The 17,104-nt window shown below is 49.6% G+C and overlaps 4 protein-coding genes across 4 annotated transcripts; 2 read left to right on the top strand and 2 right to left on the bottom strand.

Moving 5' to 3' along the window:
• Positions 1 to 203: 203 nt before the first annotated feature.
• VTN00DRAFT_8458 (uncharacterized protein) lies at positions 204 to 2,525 on the bottom strand (the record flags this gene model as incomplete). The annotated part of the gene is made up of 2 exons (XM_069435314.1): positions 204 to 371; positions 426 to 2,525. 2 exons carry the CDS (start codon positions 2,523 to 2,525, stop codon positions 204 to 206), a joined length of 2,268 nt encoding a protein of 755 aa, XP_069285273.1.
• A 726-nt stretch (positions 2,526 to 3,251) lies between these two features.
• Positions 3,252 to 7,213, top strand: VTN00DRAFT_8457 (uncharacterized protein; the record flags this gene model as incomplete). The annotated part of the gene is made up of 4 exons (XM_069435313.1): positions 3,252 to 3,759; positions 3,810 to 4,401; positions 4,453 to 4,618; positions 4,670 to 7,213. The coding sequence occupies 4 exons, from the start codon at positions 3,252 to 3,254 to the stop codon at positions 7,211 to 7,213; spliced, it is 3,810 nt and encodes a 1,269-aa protein (XP_069285272.1).
• A 4,422-nt stretch (positions 7,214 to 11,635) lies between these two features.
• On the top strand, positions 11,636 to 12,555 carry VTN00DRAFT_8456 (uncharacterized protein; the record flags this gene model as incomplete). Its single annotated transcript, XM_069435312.1, has 3 exons — positions 11,636 to 11,663; positions 11,754 to 12,090; positions 12,198 to 12,555. 3 exons carry the CDS (start codon positions 11,636 to 11,638, stop codon positions 12,553 to 12,555), a joined length of 723 nt encoding a protein of 240 aa, XP_069285271.1.
• A 1,701-nt stretch (positions 12,556 to 14,256) lies between these two features.
• Positions 14,257 to 16,159, bottom strand: VTN00DRAFT_8455 (uncharacterized protein; the record flags this gene model as incomplete). The annotated part of the gene is made up of 5 exons (XM_069435311.1): positions 14,257 to 14,561; positions 14,624 to 14,639; positions 14,709 to 14,831; positions 14,896 to 15,076; positions 15,651 to 16,159. The coding sequence occupies 5 exons, from the start codon at positions 16,157 to 16,159 to the stop codon at positions 14,257 to 14,259; spliced, it is 1,134 nt and encodes a 377-aa protein (XP_069285270.1).
• Positions 16,160 to 17,104: the final 945 nt, after the last annotated feature.

The following is a 17,104-nucleotide window of genomic DNA, read 5'->3' as shown; positions in this document are numbered from 1 at the left end:
GAAAGGAGGCCGTGTTGAACACGAAGGACAGCAGTAGTAAGTTCGTATCGCAACGAACAGGGCCGCAGTAATAAACAGCGGCCGACACCTAAGGGTTGAGTTTCGCAGACTCTGCAATCCTTAGATTTATTATAAGGGAGGGGACTGACCTTGATTGAATCCAAGAGTCCAAGATGTGGATGACAATCAAGGTTGATTGGGGTTTACTTCGAATCGCAGTACCCGGGGGTCGTGTCGGGCTGTGCGTTGATCCAGTTGTAGATGGTCAGCGTGGTGGTGTAGACACAGCCGATGACACCGAAGCAGGCGAGTGCGATGTCGGCGATCTGTTGCCGTCTGGACTGCGCGCAGGCTCGAAGGTGGAGCATAGGCTGTAGAAGTTCGAATTAGCACGCAATGCTTGATATTATGAGAGAAGAACATACCGGATAAACATAGACCAACGGAACGCAGGCAAAGCTTCCGATCAGCGCGACAAACTTGTCAAGATCACTCGCTCCTCCCCATGCGATGAATGCGCACAGCATGACCAGCGAAAATCGGAAAAAGTTCTTCTTCCATTTAATGCCCGGGTGATACTTGCCGCTCCGCGTGAAGAGCTCGTTCTCCAAGATCCTGATCGCCGGGAACAGCTGGAGCGGCGTGCTCAGCAGGATCGCCAGCGAGTACATGAACTGAGCTGCATTTACAAACTTGGACTCCTGGGGAAGGTTGAGGATTACGACCGTCTTGGTTGCGGAACCGTAGGCGGCATATCCGAGAGCGCCGGCTGTCAGGAACACGACCGTGATGCCTACTATCACGCCCGCGAGGACGTGGGGGAACTTCTCCGGCCTTTTCATGGATTCCTGGATCGGGATGATCAGGCCAATGCCTTCGTAGGTAAAGATGGCGGTACCGATGAAGAGGGTCCAGGTCGACGGGTTGAAGGGTTGGATGTCTGCAACACCGCGCTGCTCGACGATCGCAGCAATATCGTAATAATAGAGGATAATGAGCCCCAAGACAATAAAAGCATCTGCAATGAGAGCGGTAAAGCCCAGTTTGCTGATATCGCGGACCAAGGAGAGCGGGAGGAAGATAATCAGCTGCAGCAATATCATGTACTTGATGTCAACGAACGACTTGCACTTGCTGACGGCAAGAACAAAAGCCTTCAAATTCTCGGCCGTGAAAACAGTGTACGCAGCTACGAACCCCAGCTGGCTCACAACGATGGAGCCCAGGATGATTCTTCTCATCTGCTTGCCGTACAGGACGCCGCCAATATCACCAAAGGAACCCTCAACTTTCATGCGCGAGTTAACCAGCAAAACGAAGCAGTAGTAGCTGACTAGGGAGACGGCAGTCAGCACCACGCTGCTGAACAGCATGCCTCCGTTCATGAAGGCTCTCGGCAAGAACAGAACACCCGTGCCGACAAAAGACTTGAGGAGAAGCATTGCAGCCCCACTGGTGCTGGTGGTACCTGCAACCGCACGCTCCTTGTGCTTGCGCCTCCTCTTCCCATGTGTGTCCGGATGGAGCAACGCGGACTCCTCCCCTGGCAGTCTTTCTTCCGGACCATAAGCCCCTTCATAGGTATCGGAGAAATACTCGTCTGGTTCAAGTACCTCGTCATCCTCTTCGAGTTCTTCACCGGCAAAGTGGCCGTAGAGAGTCAGGAATTCGAGAAAGCTGCTGGTAAGGAATTGGGGTTCAGCTTGCCGCTGTGTTGGCGCCGGGGAACCACGGAGAACGTGTGGTGCCGGGCTCCCAGCAGTCCTCCGCAAATAGTCTCTTCGGAATCCTCCAGGGACTCTGATGGAGTTGATATTCATGGTCTCGCTCTCCGGCTCCGGTCGGTTGATAGTGAAACTCCGGCTTCGGGCATGCCTTCGGGACCTCAAAGATTGTGCCTCTGCATCCTCCGTCCAGCGGTAGACTTGTCTGGTGATATCACCTCCCTGGAGTTTCAGACTGGAGAATTCATCGTCGTCGTCAATTTCCCCGGACTTGAAACCCCGACCGTCTGGAAAATTCTGAGGCAAAACCAAGTGCCTTCTCACGACCTCAGGGTCCTCGTACGGTGCCGTACCAGAGTACACCGAGCCTTCTCTGCCTGCTTTGTTGTCGTAGGAACCATAGCTTGTCTTGGCTAGCTTATCGACCAAAGTATTCTGCTGTACGGCCGGGGAGGCCGTTCGTCTGGGGGGTGTTGCGGACCGTGAAGGAGTACGACGCAGGCTATCTTGAACTGCAGAGGAAAGGGCAGACGGTCCAGGACCTGGCAGAGACGATCCGTTCTCCAGAGTGGGGAGGTCCTGGTATCTGTCCGGGGTTGTCTCCCGTCTCACTGGGGAGCGAGAGCCTGCATTCGAAGGAGAGGGTATTGGAGAAGCGAGTCGTGCAATCGAGGCTTGCCGTGTGAGGGGCCGGCCTGTTGCAGGAGACCCAGACCGACCTGAACGGATGGAAGACCCCGACCTCCCAGTGGGAACTCGCCTGGGCTGAGTGGACGAAGGTCCCTCCCCATTGTCTGACATGTTGCCAACGCGAACCCGATGTTCCTAACCCCGACTTCTGTGTATATACCTGCCAGGGGATCGCGAGAGAGATAGCCGTGTCAGAAGGGTGGTGCGGTGACCTGGCTAGGGGCAGTGAAGCCGTGGAATTCCAAACAAGCAATGATGCGCGTCAGGACGCGGCTCCGCCCAGTACGGGGGGAGCGGGAGATGACGGGTGGCTATGAGATGAGATGCTGTCGATAAGGATTGTCAACAGAACAGCCTATAGTTACAGGAAGCTCAGAGCTCGACAGAGCCGAGAGGATCGGGGAGGACTCGACAGGACTCGGCTGACCGACATGGGCGGTCGGACACGGCGTGTTTGCGGTGTTTGGCCGACGATCGCTGCCGCCCATGAGGTCATCCGGGAGGAACAAAGGGATACGAGACGGGGATCGGTGGAGCTGCTGGATCTGCCCTTCGGCCGCGAGTCCACTCAGTCCAGCCCTCCAGCCGCCGTGTCTCCCTTGCATATATAAGATATCGTTCCTGATTGCGGGCTGGGTTTCCGTCTCTGCGATCGTCCACGTCGTCCCTTGGTCCCTTTTTATGACCTCCCCGGGCCCGTGGTGCTGTTCCCAAACTTGACCTCCTGCTGGGAAGACGGTTGCTGCAAACAGCCAGGGTTGGAATTCGTTGATAACTCGCCATGTCCTGCGTCCGGCGATAAGATCTGAGGCGTCTTAGCTGAGCTCGATCTGCAAGATGACCGCTGACGGGCCCGGGCCTCGGAAGCGGCCCAACTTTTCCACTCGCACCGCTGCTGAAGATGTCGCCAGGCTTGCTCCCAGCGACTCCCCCAGTGCCTCTCCGCTGCTTGTCAATCGGGGATTTGACCTCCGGGCGACTCAGTCCGCAAGTCCCTATGAGCCATTGAACGCGAGATCTCCGCCATCTCCACGCGATCATGCCCTGGCCCGGAAGCTGTTCGGAGGTCTCTTTGGATGGTGGGACAAGGGCGGGAACCATCAAGAGCAAGATAGCGCGGGTCCGAGCCTCCTGCGACATGCCTCGTTGACAGGTGAAGTCCACCTGGGACATGATGGCGACAGAAAGGAGAGGCATGCGCAGAAGGCGCGTGCAAGTGAGACGTCCGAGAAGCTCGGGACCTTCTCCGGGGTCTTCGTCCCGACAACCCTGAACGTGCTAAGCATCCTCATGTTCCTTCGTTTTGGGTTTATCCTGGGACAAAGTGGCGTTCTAGGCATGCTGGGTAAGTAGCCTGTCAGTGGGGTAGACACATTGCTGAATATTGCTCTGTAGGCATGCTGGTTGCTGCGTATTTGATCAATCTCGTGACGACCATGTCCATCTCTGCAATTGCAACAAATGGGACCGTTCGAGGAGGAGGCGCGTATTACCTGATATCTAGGTCTCTGGGACCAGAGTTTGGCGGCTCCATCGGTATAGTATTCTATCTGGGATTTGTTTTCAACACCGGCATGAATGCGGTTGGTCTCGTCGACTGTTTCGCTCAAAACTTCGGTACCAAGTCTGGCACTTGGTCAAACTTTCTCGAGGAAGGTTTTTGGTGGCAGTATCTCTGGGAGACCATTGTTCTGGTTCTCTGCACGGCAATCTGTCTAGCTGGCAGCGGCATTTTCGCTAGAGCCAGCAATGGGTTGCTTTTCATCTTACTGATCGCGACTTTCAGCATTCCCCTTTCTGCAATCATTTTAAAACCGTTCTCAATACCGCGGCTGGGGGTCGAGTTTACCGGGCTCAGCTGGCAGACTTTCTTGGAGAACCTAAAACCAAGATTCACAAAGGGAGCTGCTGGTAGCCAGCTCAAAGGGAGAGAAACCTTCCAAGACCTGTTTGGAATCTTATTCCCGGCTACCGGAGGCATATTCGCGTAGGTATATCTTATGGCGGGGAGAATGAACGGTCAGCTAATTATCACCAGTGGTGCCAGCATGTCCGGGGACCTAAAGAACCCAAGCAGATCGATCCCGAAGGGCACGCTCTCCGGACTTGCCTTGACCTTTGTCACTTATGCCATAGTTATTCTTTCCATGGCCGCTTCCATTACAAGGGATTCATTCTATAACAATACCAATGTCATTCAAGTGGTAAGTCCCTACGCCTCAGTTCTTACGACTATACTACTCACGCAATAGTAGACCAACATTTCTGGCGTTATCATCCTTCTTGGCGAGTTTGCGTCCAGTTTCTTCTCGTCTCTGATGGGTGTGATCGGGTCCGCCAAGTTGCTGCAGGCCATCGCACGAGACGGCTTGCTGCCGGGTCTTTCGATCTTTGGGCAGGGTACCAAGAAGCATGATGAGCCCACGTATGCCATCATCCTAACATTTGTCGTCACTCAACTCACGATGCTCTTTGATATCAACCGCATCGCCTCGTTCATAACCATGACCTATCTGATGACATTCCTGGTAACCAACCTGGCCTGTTTCCTGCTGAAGATCGGCTCCGCACCGAACTTCAGACCGTCATTCCACTACTTCAACTGGCAGACGGCTGCTGCAGGCGCTTTGATTAGCGGAGTCAGTATGTTCTTTGTGGATGGTCTCTATGCAACGGCATGCGTTGGCATACTTATCGTCCTCTTCTTGCTGATACACTACACGTCGCCGCCAAAGTCGTGGGGAGATGTAAGCCAAAGCCTGATCTATCACCAGGTCCGCAAATACTTGCTCCGACTCAAGCAGGAGCATGTCAAGTTCTGGCGGCCGCAGATCCTTCTTTTCGTGAATGACTACGAAACGCAGTACAAAATGATCCATTTTTGCAACTCGCTCAAGAAGGGTGCACTGTTTGTCCTAGCCCATATCATTATGACAGACGACTTTTCTGGCGCAGTTCCGGAAGCTCGCCGTCAACAGACTGCATGGACAAAGTTCGTCGAATACACAAAGATCAAGGCGTTCATTAACATTTCAGTGGCCCCGACCGCAGAGTGGGGAATCCGAAATACAGTCTTGAATTCTGGGCTGGGGGGGATGCGACCAAACATCGTTGTTATCGACCAATATCGCAAAGATGAACTGCTTGGTGAGGTTTTCAATCGCCCGTTGAGTGCGAGAGGGAGAAGACGGTCGTTGAGTTCGCATGGAAGAGACGATCGGGCGCCAGAGATTTGCAAGCCGGAGACGTCAAGTAGCGTCAAAACCTATCTGACTGTCCTTGAAGATCTGCTGTTCAAGCTGCGAATCAACGTTGCAGTTGCCAGGGGGTTTGAAGAACTGGAATTGCCCAATCCGCGTGGGAAGAACACGAAGAAATATATAGACCTCTGGCCCATCCAGATGTCCGCAGAGCTTGCCACAGACAACGAGAGCAAACAGAACGTGTTGACGACGAATTTCGATACCTACACCCTTATTCTTCAGCTGGGCTGCATCCTTCACACCGTACCATCCTGGAAGAAGTCGTACAAGCTGCGTGTGGTGGTCTTTGTTGAATACGAGTCAGATGTTGAGGAAGAACGTGGACGAGTCGAAGCTCTTCTAGAGAAGCTTCGGATTGAGGCCCAAGTGGTCGTTTACTATCTCGCGTGCGGTGACTTGAAGTCCTATCAGGTAATTGTCAACGGCGACAAGTCTCCGGAGACCGCAGATTCTTGGGATACTGTCAACTCCATCCTGAAGGACGAGGGCTGGTGGCAAGACATCCAAAAGTTCCGTGAGAGTGCCCGGAGCTCCCGGGGACGAGGAAAATTGAGCAAGGTGGCGCAGCTGTTAGGATCCATGCCCACCTGGCCGAACTCCACCTTCCAAGAGGGCGGGCAGAGACCTCTTAGCCAAAGGTTTGACGGGCTCCGGAAATGGATTCGGACTTCAAAGAGGAGACGGTCCATTGGGAGCATCGGTGGCCTGAATCTGGGTATGCAGACCCACCGCTTGTTGGACACTCTCGTCGACTACCAGGTAGCTACCAGCGAGGAATCGTCCGGCAGCGAGAGCGAATTCGATGCATACGTGAGCGGCGACGATGACGAAGAAGGCAGCCTGACGCCGAACTTCAAGAGGCCGGATATATTTCCTAGTCCCCAGGAACCGTCTGATGCTGTGTCCGACATGGCCTTGGTCGACACTTCTACCGAACCCGAACCCGAAGACCGACTCCCCCAGCAATCTATCCCATCAATGACCGCGACAGCGGAAGATGAAGGCACCCCGACCAACCCATCTGCTGGGTTGCGGCCTCCAATGAAGCACACCAACTCCAGCAGTGCCCGATTCTCCTCGTCCCCGATCCCGGAAGCTAAGGTCAGCACCGAAGAAGGCACAGGCCCCTCGATCATGTTCGCAAGCTCTCCGCCCCGTGATCGTGATCAGCAACCCTCGCGGTCTCCTCACGCCCACGAATCGATCTACGCCCACCACTCTCCGTCGTCCTCTTCATCCTCGTCATCCGAAACAAACGACAGACCCGCTTCCGGCTTCCCAGCCCCGGCAGCCATCCCGCTCTCCTTCAACGACCTCCCGTGCCGTGCGCAGCATCTGATCCTGAACGAGCTGATGGTGAAGCACAGCAAGGAGACGGCGGTAATATTCACGACTCTGCCGTCGCCCGTGGAGGGCACCTCACTCGACGAAGCAGCCAGCGAGTCGTACGTGAGCGATATGGAGGTGCTGTGTCAGGGCTTGCCGCCGTGTTTGCTCGTGCATAGCAATAGTATGACTGTTACTATGAATCTATGATGAGTACCTACGTCGGTTTTGTCGATTTGTTTGTTGGATATCGATTCTCGATTGGTTTTTTGTTTCTGCACGACACGTACAGCATGACATGACAATTGCACGGTACGAAATTGCATTGCATTGCATTGCATTACATGAATGATTGATGTTCTTGACACGGAGGTACTTTTGCTTTATGCTGTTGGATGCATCAATGTTGACTCTGTCAGGCTGCTCCTTGAATTACATCAGCCTTCTAGACTGAGCATTTGTCTTGGTTCTCTTTGGATGCTTTGGATGCTAGTGTACCTTTTTACCCCTCACAGGACCCAAATACGTATATCTGGTCGAGTAGTCGAGCAATGAAAATAAAGCACATAATCAACAAACGACCATTAGGAAGGTGTAGAATAATCGAGTGTTTTGTAGTAGACTAACCTTCTTTAATAAAGTACATATACTACATATACTACTTGGTACTGGTGGGCACCTGGCATTCTTACCAAGGATCCTTTTGCTGCAAAGGATTGACACCAACATGTCTTGTCTACTAGACAGACCACACACAGGTCTAGAGAATAGATTAGATCGATATAGATGATTAGTCGTATTTATAAATTTCTATTCATCTCTGCTCTATCGGCAAAAGGGGGTATGTAATCCAGAAATAAAAGTAAGAACAAATACACTTCGCATATAATACAAAGACATAAAAAGTTAGTAGGATTATAAGTAAAAAGAGAGAAAATGTAATCAACATTATATGCGCAGTACATTTCCCAAAACATGCTCCCCCCAAACCAAAATCACACCTTGCCTCTATGGTGAACAGAATCCCAAAAAAACTTCCTTCTCTTATTAAAATGCTTGTGCAATTGTTGATTGTTAGTGTGCTCTTGCTGGGACTACTGCACGAGGCTCTTGCAGCGCGACTCGCGACAGTCTTGCGGCTGCGGAGAGGCCCGTAGATGTGGGGTGGTACCTTGTCAGTGCGGCGGCGGGAGCTTCTAGCAACGCGGCTTGCGGCCGATCTGCGGCTGGTAGGCTTGTAGGTGTGGAGTGAGATGGTGGTATAGGAGCAGCAGAATGGTATCTTTGTTGGTGTTGCGAAACAGCAGCCTCAGATGGTGCTGATGCGGAAGGAGAAGAAAAGTGGTGGAACGGTCTTGGTTGAGTGGAGGAGCTCTCTCATACACTAGAAGAAACCGGTAGATTCGCCGAAGCAATACTGGTTCCAAAGCTCTTAGATGGGGGCTCAGAGTCTTTTTCCGTCGACGATGACGAACATTTACGAGCCCTCATCGGCCAATTGGATCTGATAGGAGATTTTGCAACCGCGGAAACACTGCAGAGAACTTTTGTTGCCCGTATACTCCTAAGAGGGAAGCCCCCGGATGAAGTGGGAGTTGACTTAGTGAAGGAGATTGATGGACTTCAGTCGTTCCATACAGAATATGCAGCAGGGCTAGAAAAGCTCCTAGAAGGCTGGGAAGTCGATATCGTCACTCGCCGATTCATCAAGCCTATTTCTCACTATATTGATCTCGTACAGAGTCCCTATTTTCTAAAGACAATGGTGGACTACCATCCCCATATACTTTCAGAGACAGATCTTTTGGACAGGACAGTCTTGCATGTCGCCGTCGATGAACAGAAAAGTCTGTCATTGTGGTGGACTTATCAGAGTTTTAGCTCAGAAGGCATTATTCCACAAATTCCTGTCAACAGAAGAGACATTTTTGGCCGTACTGCCTTGCATGCATTGTGTCAAAAGAACATCGCCAAGTCAGAGAGATTCTGGATACATGAGCACGCTGCAAAACTGCTACTGGGCCACGGTGATGTTGAGCCTGACACCGAGGATGCCAATGGACGAACACCACTATCTTATGCAGCAGAGCATGGGCATGAAGAAGTTGTCAAGCTACTGTTAGAGCGTCGGATTATCAGGGTTAACAGCAAGGACTCTGATGCACGGGCGCCTCTACACTATGCAGCAATTCAAGGACATGAGACGGTAGTCAAACTGCTGCTGGAGTGTGACATTGATGTCAATGCCCAAGACTGCGACAGGTATACACCACTATCCTATGCAGCAGAGAAAAAGCATGAGGAAATAGTCAAGCTGTTACTGGAGCATAATGGCATTAATGTCAATGCTGCAGACCATCATGGACGTACAGCACTATCAATAGCTACAAGAGGAGGGCATGAGAGAATAGTCAGGCTGCTGCTACAGCATACAGACATTGATGTTGACATTAAGGATAGGGAGGGTTATACAGCCCTGTGGAATGCAAGAGACAGAGAGCATACCGGAATTGTCAATCTCCTCCAATCTCACATTTATTCCCAGATGCATCTTACTAGTACTCATACTGAACCTCCACTCCTTCCACCGCCTCGTCGTCTCCCTCCTTCTCATAGCCGTCCTCCTTTTTTTCCACTTAATACATTCTTCTAGTACTAAAATTCCTTTTTTGGGTCCTCCACTCTTCAGTATTATACAACTACGCTGATCCCTAAAAATAGACAATATGTTATTCTCTATTCTCATTTCTTTAGCTCTAAACAGTATCTCCTTGGTAGTTGGTATGAATCCTCCCACTAGAAAAAAAATAATGACAGGGTCAAATAGATGAAGCATTTTTGATAACAAGCACAGTAAGTAGACTCGTATCTAGACAGGCACAGCCACTGCAGCTATCTGATAGATTCATTTATGGAGATTCTTGAGGGGTCTCCAATAAGATAAGTACATGCAGAAGAATATCTTGTATCTCAATAAGCGTCTGCCAGAAGAGAAAAGGATAATCAAATAAGGTTGCGCTTTATTTATGGGATGTGATTGAGATTTCTCTCATATTATATCAATTTTATTTTCTATTGAATGCGGTAACAATGCTCCTAGAAGACTGAGAAGTTGATATTAACACTTTGCCCATTCATCACTTCTATCTCTTATTAAATGTTGATCTTCTACAGAGTCCCTATTTTCTAAAGACAATAATGGACTAGTATTCCTATAAATGTTTTCAGAAACGATTCTTAAGCATAAATAGTCATAGGTACCATATCTTACTTAGCCTGAAGCAGGTTCTATAGTGATGCTGAACTGAGCAATAACATAAAATACTACTTCTATGTTATTAGGTGTCGTAGATAGATAAATAAAGAATAGAGAGAATTAGGTACCAGGTAGGTACCTAGATAGGCACTGTACTCCCAGTAATCTGCCTTCTTACCTATGCATATATTATTATGATTGTATTGGCGGTATCTTTTCCTTGCTTTCTTTTATTTCAAGCTGACTAATAACCACCTTGATTAATATGTAGGCAGGTAGGATGACGGGTGTTTGTTTACTCTGTTCCATTAGTACTTATTATTCCGGTGTGTAGACCTATAGATAGGGCAAGGGAAAAGAGGTGGGATAATTGGAAGGATCTAATTTACCCAGCTCACAAACTATCTACCTGTCTCATCGATTTTTTATTGAAGCAATAACATCTAGGAGGGAAAGAGCTAGAAATGAGCTACTTGTATGTTCTTTTTTTTTATCATACGGTTAAATTGACAAATCGACTACATCTGTCCGACTCAAAACCTGTGTCTTCTTTTTCAAAGCAGTGAAGAAACGAGTGAGGTTGCCAACCCAATGGCAAAAAGAACCCATCCATTTCCCGCTCTGCCGTCTGGCCCTGGAGGGGGAGGGGGGGTAGTCCCGATTATCTCCCCTCCGTTTGGTGGTGTGCTATTTGAATGTGCAATAATCACACTGGTGCTCCGTCGCAAGCTTTCGCGCATTGCTTGTCGGATGATCTCACTTCCAATAGTAACACCGGTGGGTACAATAATGTGAAAGACAGACCTTGTTCCCCACTGGCCTTGGATATTTGCAACTCGTTCTCCTGGGCGTTCCTCGTAGGATCCTTGAATGTCAATTCGGATCCATCCACGTTGTTCCGAACTGGCCTGAAGACTTGTAGGGATGTCAATACCATTTCGTGCAAGCTCCCGCCTGGTTGTCGACACCCTTGTGCCAGCGCTTGGCCTATTCCGGATCCTGTCATCTTCCCATCTGATGACGAAGTGTAGAGCCTCTCGAATGGCCTCCTCGTCCACGGTTGCGAGCCGTGCATTCTGAGGGACGTGGTCTGTCTTAGTCTTGTCTTTCCCTTTCTTCGGACGATGCGGTGATCGCTTCTCGATATGATGAACAATGGTGTCGGATTGGTCTTTTGGAAATGTTGTATGTATGCATTTACATCCGTGGGGGGTGGAGGGTTCATAATATAAAATCCAGCTGAGAGCATATCAATTCATGGCATAAAGGAGTCAGAGAAAAGTGTCAAGAATCTTCCGTCTTTATCCAACCGGGCAGACAAAGTCTTTTTTTTCCTTTCCTCCTTGCTACACTGCTCGACGTATCTCCACGGCATCATGGCGCCAAAAGAGTCGCCACTCATCGGTAAGAACTACTGTGTCATTTGGATAAAGCAATCTACATTCACTCTGAGCCTGGTATATATCATGCTGACTCGTTGAATAATCACTCTAGCTGAAGGTGCATACTGGATCCGCAATTTAAAGACCGGGAAAATCCTTACGGTCGGTGGAACCGACTCCAGTGAACTTGTACATCTCGACAGCCAGGAAAAGTATCCGGCCCACCGAATGCTGAAGGAATACTCTCAAGTATGGCTTGTTGAACTGCTCCCGGATGGACGCAAGTGTCGCATCCGAAATGCAGTTTCGGGCTCCGTCTTGGACGTCAAAGGAGGGGACGGGAGTGACTGTACCTCCATTATCGTTTATGACCAGACGGGCAGGGATAACCAACACTGGACTCTGGAATGGGTTCGAGACAACACAGCGGACGCAATAAACATTGGAAAGTCAACCTAGTTGATGATGGTGACAGGTACTTCCTTTCCTTTCTTTTTCTTAATTATTATTTTCCCCCCTTTTGAAAGGCCTGCTGTGTTAACATTTTGACCAAAAGGATAAAACTCGAAAGCCCTCCAGCACCCCTTGCTGCCGAATTACAATGTAAACGTGAAGCGTTCAGGCTACTCGCCGATAGTACACGACAGGACGCAAAATCGCAAGTCTGGCGGTTTGAGCCGTACCCGTTTCCGCCGTTCTTCTGGACGACTATATCGAATTATCAGACCGGAAAGTTTCTCGTGCAGCATGACAACGCGGCTGCAAAGAGCGTGGTTACAACTAAAGGCCCCATCTGCGACCTTCGTAACCAGTGGCTCATAGATGTACTTGCTGGCGAAAACAAAACAGACCCTGTTTACGCACTCATCAGCAAGATTTCGGGAAATGTGCTCAATCATTGGGGCGGGAAGTAGATCCAAGCTAGAAACGATGATACAGCTGATCCTCATCACCGCTGGAGAATCATACCTATGCTACTGTCTCGAGTCCGATGGACCACGATGCACACCGAACGCGGCAAAGCCCGATGCTGGGAGCTGGTCTCCCTTCGCCAACGGGACTTCGATCTGCTCGCTGCAGACGATGACCTTCTACTGGCGAGGGGCTAGCAAGGTGGGCAAAAAGCTTGAGGTAAGTCAATAGAATAACCGCCAGGCCGAGGCAAAAGCCTACCCAAAATGTCATACATCTGCATTATGCAAATGCATACAAAGGTGTCCAAGGAGACATATTTGCGTAGATTATATTGGCTGTGTTTTTCTACCACAGAAAAAGTGGAAATGTAGAAACCGAAATTGAATCATGCGATATGTAGCTCAATCTTGAGCACTCATTGTATAGAATTGGACAGAGGATGGAGGTGTGTCAACTATCTCCCATTTGCAGCTGAAATGTACTAGATCATAGAAGGAAATCGGTGAAGCAGTCCTGCAGAGAAAGTTTGGAGGTCGGCCGTGAGTAAGTGCCAACTGCATCTAGATATCAAAAGTTACCTCAAACAGAAGCTCAACTCGACAAAGCCCTCTTTCCTTTACTTTAACCACTCACGCGCAGCAGAAGGAATATCCCTGATGCCCAAAATATGTGGACGTTGCAGTGGATATCGGTATTCGATGCAACAATGCAGCAGGCACAGTCTGCAGCCTCTGGTCACTATCCGTATGTTGGCCTGTCGCCCTAGAATTAAGATTCTGTAGCTCCCGATGAGAACTTAATCATTCTCAGAACGAACAAGGAGTGTCGATGCTTTTGATCTTTCCTCCAGCTAGGGGTCAGGAAGAGTAGTTACTAAGTCAAATGAGATGAGGTGTCCATGGCTTCATTCCATTTTACTGTACACACAAATTAAGGAATAGGCAGCGTCATCTACCTCAGCTCTGTTTTGGCTTACTCGAGTCACTATGATCACTTACCTAGATGGGTAGTGTCACTGAGGTGGCAAAGTTTAGGAGACAGAATTTTGTTTCATATGTTGAACCAGTATGGACACCCTGGTCACCATTTACCTAACTGGTGCACTTACAGATGCATTGGAAGTCTAATCTCGTCTAGACAGGGGGAGTTTAGCCAAGAGTGAGGACTGACACGTAGCATGCTCACAAAGGGAAAAAGGGAAAGTAAAAGAATGGGGTTGCAAAACATACTACTGTAACCGGCCCCTCTGACAGAGCCTCTGGGGTTGGTCATAATCCACTGAAAAGAAGTTAAGATGGACGCGTCAGCAAGAAACTGTTGTACTGTGTACATATATTATATTCACGTACATGCAGTCGCTCAGGCCGACTCTGTGCATATATGGCGCATGTCAAACGTTATTTGTGAACGAGGATTATCAGACAGGACAGACAAGGCCAATGAGCAAAATGGACGAGTTCAGATCACAAACTACAGTTGTGTAAGAGGCCCAAGGCACGAGAGTATTCCATAATGGCAGACGATTCTGTTCTGGCAATAATATTTCCTAGATGGCAGAGAGTTTTGTGCACCCAAAGGTTTTTGGCCCAGGAATTTGAATAAGTTTGGCAAACATTATCTACCTACAATGTAAAATCGCATTTCTATCAAGCCTAATTAGGTGTAATATAGGAACTTGCAGTGGAACCGACACAATGCCCCTACTTCAGTCTCGCTTCTACCACTCCCACTGGCGTTCCTGGTGCTCTCCACATCTTCACCAGCTTGAGACCAGAGATATCAAGCAGACGGGCGAAGTTCTTCTCCGTCCGCTCCATGCCGTCGAATGTCATCATCGTCTGGTCCATCCACGCAGGCAGCATGCTGTTGCCAGTCTCTGGGACGATGAACTCCGTAATCAGCACCCGCGAGCGCTCACGATCCATGACCGCAGCAATGTTCTGCAGAATATTCCTGCTCATCAGGCAGTCGTGGAAAACGCGGCGGAAGTAGTAAGCCAGCGCCCCTAGAGGATAGATCAGTCGGCATTAGTTGGATTCTCACAGGGGCTAAAGAAGATGGACGAACCTTTGATAGGCTGGGGCTTGAAGAAATCATGAGCCACAGCCTCGATTCAGTGCAAGATCAGCGATCCCTTGTTGTCCTCGATGACCTCTTCTCTGTCCTGCAGAATGAACCTGCCCTTCAAGCCTGGGCTGCTTTCCTTAATCTGGCGCAGGATATGTCCTCGACCACCACCCACGTCGACCATGGTGACGGTGTCGTCGCTGGCACGCTTGCCCAGTTCTTCAGCAAAAGGGTAGATGCCGATGGTGACCTGTCCCGAATCTTGGGCTAACCATAGAGTCGTTGAAGCGAGCGAGCCGTTCTGGCGTTTTGGAGATCTTCTCGAACATCGTCATGCCTTCACAGCCATGGGCGTGCGTGTATGGGTTGTGGCGGATGCCGATGTGGCCTTCCCAGTTGTGCTGGCGAAGGAACTCATGATTCTTGACCATTGGGACCATAAACTCGTCGACCCTATATACAGGTTGCGTCGATTACATCCTTTATGTATTCATCAGGCCTAGTAGTATAGCAGTAAAATGGCACTATAATCGATTCCCATGCAATCAGTACCATAAAAGCCCGTCTAACAGCTAATCTAGCACCTACGACCATAGGGTGTGGAAAACAGGGCTTCCCGTCCGCTCAGCCGTACTTAAGCCACACGCCGGGCGGTTAGTAGTTGGGTGGGTGACCACCAGCGAATCCCGTCTGTTGTAGGTTTTTTTGTTTTTGCCCCTCTTGCTTTTGATCCATTAAAGCGTTTCTATATTTCTATTGTCTTTCTTATCCTGTTGCGTGTTGCCTACCTAAGACTCAAGAGAATGAGGAGGGAGGTGCAGGCGGGCCCCCGGGGGCGTCAAAAAAAAGGAAAAAGGAAAAACGAAATTCAAACCACCTCATTCATATCAGGAATGTCTATCAAAATATACAACGGATATCAGGCACTTTCTCTCACGAGATTTACAATACTGTAGTAGCTAGTCTATCTAAGTAGTAGGCACAGAAATTCCCGTATACACTGCCTGGCATACTCTCTCCCTCCCACCCTCGGCTTCGGGCAAGCCTGGTCACCTCGTCGAACAGTGGCCTCAGGGTCGGTTCCTCATCACTATCGTCCAAGCTCGTAGGCTTGCTGTCCAACACGTTTGGAGGTAAATTGGTGAGGTCCGTGAATATCTCACGCATTGATCCGACGATAACCTTTCTGTCCGGAGACAAAAGGACGATCTTCAGGAGCAGTTCAACACAGTCCGCCAGATCCCAACAGCCAAAGTGGTTGGCAGCGACAAAAACCATTGAAACAAGATAATTGCGTGTCTCGGTCATGGGCTTCGTCATGTTGGTCACAGTTTTTATCACATTCTCGCAGGAAGTATCAGCAGTCTTGGCTGCTTCTAAGGTCTGTGATATTTGGCTCTGGTATGAATGGAGCGCCTTCATAGCGGTGTCAATATCAAAGAGACGCTGCGCTGAATACTTGAACCTCGAAGCGAAGTGGTGAAGCGTTCCTTCCCGAACACGCCTCAAAGCTGCCGTCGATTCCAGGTCGCCCATGATAGCAAAAATTGGGCCATGCGCCCCAGGAGTGAGTAACTGGGCCTTGTTTTCACAGCAGACACTGTAGGGCATAAACAGGGAGAATGCGTGGGATGGGTTGGAGACGGAGAGCGATCAGCCCCCTCCTAGCTCTGAATAGATGCATGTTGTGAGGTTGCTTGAGATAGTGGGTGTGTAGACGGATGACGGAGAGGAGAGCAGAAGAAAAGGATAGGAAGATGGATATATCGTGCGCGATCCTCCATGCGCAGCCCGGTGGTATATAATCATCCACGATCTGATCGCAGACCTGAAATTTGCGATTGATCCACCAGCCACACATTGTATTGAGATTGGCGTGCGCGATGCAGGAGATCTTTTCGGATCTCGTACCTTAGGGCTGATATGTCAAACAGGCCAGGACCACAGGATCAACCCATCTGTGTCAATCCATGGAGATAATCTCTTCACAATAACGGAAAATAACGCATGTCTGTCCAGTCAGCTACATCATCCTCTTCAGTTTCTTTCAGCCAGCCACTGCAGATGTTCTATCCTCTTGAGATCTTCCGCACAGCTAAATACAAGGGGATGTGATGCCCAGATGGAGAGACAGAGACAGCGGCAGAGCCCTCCTGGACTATTTAAGGAGCGATCTGCTCTCCACTGACTACCTAAGTACTTGATCTACAACTGTAAACACTAGAACTGTAAATACTAATGGGACAGAACAAAGCAGCAGCCATAATCTTACCTGTCTCCCTGCCCGCATATCAGCAGAACCGCTTTCCATCCGTTTGATTGTCTTGAGCTATCATCTATTATTTATTCTGAGTAGAATGCACGATTCTCTGCATGAGTACCTATGCAGGCGAGATTACAAGCGGCACTAGGTCCTAAGAACACTAGGATCAGAAAATTGACGAACGTCGTCAGCAAGAAAAGACAAAATAACCAGTATCA

This window comes from Thermoascus crustaceus (assembly GCF_041956765.1).
Source record: "Thermoascus crustaceus strain CBS 181.67 unplaced genomic scaffold VTN00scaffold_6, whole genome shotgun sequence".
Classification (NCBI taxonomy): Eukaryota; Fungi; Ascomycota; class Eurotiomycetes; order Eurotiales; family Thermoascaceae; genus Thermoascus; species Thermoascus crustaceus.
The sequence above is the reverse complement of the archived record's forward strand: the minus strand, read 5'-3'. Positions and strand labels throughout refer to the sequence as shown.